This window comes from Callionymus lyra, chromosome 15 (genome assembly GCF_982586985.1).
Source record: "Callionymus lyra chromosome 15, fCalLyr1.hap1.1, whole genome shotgun sequence".
Lineage (NCBI taxonomy): Eukaryota > Metazoa > Chordata > Actinopteri > Syngnathiformes > Callionymidae > Callionymus > Callionymus lyra.
The window spans coordinates 23,430,926-23,435,863 of NC_141832.1; the positions used below are offsets into that span (position 1 = coordinate 23,430,926).

Sequence of the window (4,938 nt, forward strand, 5' to 3'; positions counted from 1 at the left end):
TCTCCTTCTAGGAAATGGCAGTATGTAATCCGCAGTAATCTGCTGAGAAGATGAACAACAAACATATTGGGCGGAACTTTGATTTATATCAAGTTGCACTTTGGGGATTATAATTCAAGCCTGTGATTGCAGTGGTTTTGGATTGTGCTGTCTGTGGCAGGAGAGAATGGGAAAGAAAAGATGGAGAGTAAATTTTCTGAGGTGTGCCCGGAATATGGGTCCTTGAACTGGTGTAACAGTTTCTCACACACACTAAAGTCAAGATCAGTTGATGAGCTTTATTTGTAAATCCAACAGTTGGAGGAAAGATTGCGTGGACAAACGTTTCTAAATCTGTACTTATGTGATCAGGAAGATTACCGGGGCTAATTAGGGATTAGCGCTTTTGTTGCTTTCCTTCCTCACAGGCAACGCTGCCAAACATCTGAAGATCGATCGGCTTGTTTTGGGGATTCAAGATGCTTTACTCCAAGGAGATCTGCTCTGCAACATGTGCTGAAGTGAGTCTGAGCTTCCTCAAACTCTAAACTGAATAAAGTCAATCATGGTATCTTATTCACTTGACGCGATGACACCTGATCGTCCCTCTAGATTCTGCTCTGATGACAGCTATTCAATCGAAGCAGTGAGAATATCACATTCATAGCCGTCCTTCAAACGACTGACACTTCTTGGAAAAATCTTCTTTAATCGTAAATATTGGACACATAAACATGTGACTACAACATTCCAACACAGCACGAAACATTACACTGACACACAGAAGGATCAAAGAAAACGCAACGGGACATTTCAGATGTAGCGTTTAAGTATTTTAGGCACAACAAAATGATTCACCAGAGGCTCCATAAACAACAGCAAAGCCTCATTTGCACAATAATATCCCGCAGTGAGGATTTCCATTCAATTTTTTGTTAGTGTGCAAAACCTCCCGGCAGGCACTTCCCATTGCACAACAGGGTAAAACATTCCTCTTGTTTTGACGTATAACGCTGGCTCACATGTTCCAAGACAGACTTGAAGCAACAAGGCATTAAAAACACAAAATCATGCATTATATAAAGATCCAGAGAGGTTGTTGGTTCGATACCCCGTGGCCGCAGACGGCAGAACGTCTCCATGCAAGTGATTAATAAAACATTGTTCTGTCTTCAATATTAAGAATGTTTTGAGATGTTTCGTCAGTTAACTGAAAGTTTTATCATTAAAAAAAAAATTGAAACTGGGCCAGAACTTTCTACTCGTTTTAAAGGGCAAATAATGTGAAAACTCAACTTTTCTGACTCGCATGTTTCAAATTCCTCTCCAAGATGCAATAAGTCTCTCATCATGATGATGCTTTAAAGTTATTACTTTATAGGTAAGTATATATACTTTCTCTCCCATCTGAAATCTCAGCCAACGTGAGAAGATACCATTATGATGTAATAATAGTCTTCACTCCTCCTCCAGCCTGCTGTAATCACATCCACTTTGTTTATATAATGAGTCACTTGTAGGTGGATACTTCCGGGATTGACAAACATTGATGCTTGACAAATCACAGCAGAGTGGGTGCGGTTATGGTAAACGTGATTTAATCTCCAGTGTTTTCAGGGCTTGAGCACATTTTCTAATATAACTATTTCAATGAAAAGAGAGTTTTGTACAAACAGAAACATACTGATGAGTACAATAGAGGTCAAGGATCTATTTAAGAAACACTTAAATCAATACATTAATCGCCCTTTACCATTGACAGCAGGCCAAGTGTGAGGTCTGAGGCCATGGAGGTCAAGTATCTCGAGGTTGTGCGTGAAATGGATGTTCAGTTTGGCACGTCAGCTGGGTCATTTTAAAAATCCTGCTGATAAAGTGTGGTGTTCAATCCAGAGTGATTGTCAGACGACCTTCACTTCCTAGAAAGGTGTTCTGCTGTGGGAGGAGTCTCCTGAACATGCTACAGAGATTACATCTTTCACTTCACATGCATCGTCACGTAGGATTTTCTTGCTCCCTTGTACGAGCGGGATAACTTTTGCAAAGACGAATTTACATTTGTGGTTCACGTCGTTTCAAAACTTGGTCATGTGATCCAGCAAACCATAAAATTCAGTCTGACACCAGTACGTAATCAAAAGGTTCATGAAGGTCAGCAGAGGTTGTGGGTTCATAAATATAATCTCTGAAGCACTGATCATTAAACGAGGTATAAAAATAATCAGACAGTGGCAGTGATTCATTGTTTCACGCTCCTGCAAATGAAGGAGGCACTTTTCTTGACTTGTGAGAAACAGATTTATCTGTCTCTAACCTTCAAATTTCACCCTCTCTTGTGTATTTTTCCAACTCTTTCATCATCCCTCCTGCTTAAGATTCCTTCCTCTTTCTCTTTTTCGTCATCTCACCTTGGAGCTCAACTACAAACACTTAATTAACTTCACGTTGACCCCAAATATGTTTTATGTAGCCTGACAGGCCCTGGAGCAGAACATCTGTCAGCTCATGCTGGTTCTTTTTTTTTTTAATCAAACGCAAGTGTTGTAGTTATAGTTGGCGCTGAAAAACATGTCACGTTATTTACTCACAAAAAGAAAACTCACAATGAGGAATGTCTGTAATAATATGAACATATTTAAAATCGGTTTTATCTGAAAAGATTGTCAGCAAAAGTATGCAAAAAATGACAATCAGATAAAAATGTTAAAGGAAATGTGGATTACATTTTGGTCACATTCTGGATTACCATCTGGATCCACAAATAATTTGAGGAATCTAAAAAGGAGCTATAAAATTCTTCTGGTTCTTGCTCATTTCTATGGTCTATGTTTGTGGTTCCAGGGACTTTCATGAGGCTACAACCCCCCTCCCCCTCTCCCCCACCCCCTGGTGTCCTATTGAGTTCAGTGATAGCAAAATATTTGATATGGTTAAAAAAGGGTTTCTCATTATCTCAATTATATGAATGTAGGACAAAAATGTTGAAAAAAGATTTACATTATAGGTGTTAATGTTTAGCTTGACAAAGGTCTGTACTTTTTTCCTCATTTTATTTTGGAATATTGTGCTTTCAAGGCCCTTCAGAATTTGATCAAAGTTTCACTGTATGCATGTTGTAATTTGTCAGTTTAGAATGTATTTAACATCTGAGTTGTGAATGATTCCATCCTAACAGTCCATGTTTGGAAACAGAAGTTAAAAAGCTACAACGCCCCCCTTGTCCCTACCGTCCCGTCATCACCGGCTCTTATGTATCTCTGCTCTCTATGAGCTCCGACTGTGTTTGCTGCACGGCTCCCCAGGGTCTGCCGTGGCTCCTCCGTGCACCTCAACTCCAGTTTCAGTCCAGGGGACGACACTGCCCTGGGAGACTTTCCCACAGCGAGCCAGGCTGGCAACTTGAGTCAAGGTCAAGACTCGGTCCCAAAGGCCAACCTGAGACAACTCTCCCACCAAAGCCTGTGTGGAGTCGAAGCCTCCGCCGACAGAGTCCTGAAGAAACACAGAAACATGAGCTGGAGATTCGAGTACAAGGAGGACACGCACAAATTGACGTACTTTTTCAGCTCAGGTTTTACATTCTACAAATTATCTACTTTTCTACTATTATAAAGTGAACATTAAGGCTTTTTTTGATTTAACTTAAGTACAAATTACATTTCCTGCTTCATAGGTGTTCAATAAACACATTCAATTTGGACATATCTTCTTTTTTACGAAAAGGTTACTTAAGAAAAACAAAATAAAGGTTGCTCTGGTGCTTCACCTGCTCTTGTCCCAGTATGAGAACTCCTCCAGGTCTGATGTGGTGACCCGCTGCCAAGCCGTGACCCTCTCCCCTCAGCCGGCCACCCTGGTACGCCTGCCACGCTCCGGCTGTCTGACTCCAGCTCACGCACATGTGCTGCCAGCTCCCTTTGTTCAGCTGCAGAGGCAACTGCGCCACCTATGGGAGTCAGACAGTCATGAAGTGATGTCCCGTGTCAGCGACGTGACTTCATCATCACCTTGTCGTTGACGAGCAGCTCCGTGGACGAGTGCAGACCCTGCAGCAGCACCAGTTCGTTGGGCTGCTCAGGAACAGCGTAGGACAAAGGGGTACCGATGCCCCCTTCCGCGGGCCGGACCCAGAGGCAGACGGTGAAGGCTCGCAGCTTGGGAACGGGCCACTTTACAACAGCATACATGTAGTTGGTGCGAGTCGGGAAGGAGAGTCGGAAGCCTTCAGGGAACAAATGGGCTGCAGAATGAGACAAATGATGACCACAAATTCTTCACTTGACCTTTCCTTTCTACTTTTTATTCTTCATTTCAGTTTCTACATCCACAGATATATTTTCACAAATGATTGTCAATAAAAAAAAAGACGTTATGGTATCAATACTGACCTTCCTCTAGTCCCGCGATCCGCTGGTATACTTTATTGATGCCTTTGTCTATTTCCTGTCTGTGTTTCTCTGTCTCCAACCTCAAGGCTTTTCTCTCATTCACCAGCAGCTCCAGCTTCTTCTCCAGCTCCCCCTCCAAGTCCTCCACCCTCCTGGACGTCTGTGCACCAGCGGAGTGTCCAGGTTCATGGAGCCACTGATGACCAGCAGGCCTGCTCTCTTCAGCAGGACCCAGTGTGATGTTACTTTCCGAGAGGTTGTGTGGAAAAGGCCCGAGGTCAGCCTGCATGAGGAAAAAACACATCCTGAAGAAGAAGTAAGCAGTAAGCACTATATTGTGCTAAATATAGCTTGGGTAAACACAAATGACAAAGGGACAAATAAGTGGATAATAGACCGAATAAAATAAAATAAAAAACATCACGAAAACTTTTGCTGCAAATGGCTAAACCAGCAAATTCTCCCTGATACAGAACACATTTTCAATTTATTCCACTTCCTGCTGCAATGCTCTGCCACTCATCACACTCACAGGCAGATTTGCTCACTGTCCAATGTGATTTTAATTTAT

At 42.2% G+C, this 4,938-nt stretch overlaps 1 protein-coding gene across 2 annotated transcripts in view; it reads right to left on the bottom strand.

Moving 5' to 3' along the window:
- Positions 1-668: 668 nt before the first annotated feature.
- Positions 669-4,938, bottom strand: part of nptxra (neuronal pentraxin receptor a) — a 7,330-nt gene continuing 3,060 nt past the window's right edge. The window contains exons 2-5 of one of the 2 annotated variants that reach the window (XM_087809480.1): positions 4,368-4,650; positions 3,987-4,201; positions 3,746-3,925; positions 669-3,471 (exon numbers count right to left, since the gene is read on the bottom strand). In XM_087809480.1, the coding sequence (XP_087665606.1) occupies positions 3,244-3,471; positions 3,746-3,925; positions 3,987-4,201; positions 4,368-4,650 (906 nt within the window). In that variant the 3' untranslated portion in view covers positions 669-3,243. Of the gene's footprint in view, positions 3,472-3,745; positions 3,926-3,986; positions 4,220-4,367; positions 4,651-4,938 lie in introns of both variants that reach the window. The other variant, XM_087809479.1, reaches the window with a different exon arrangement.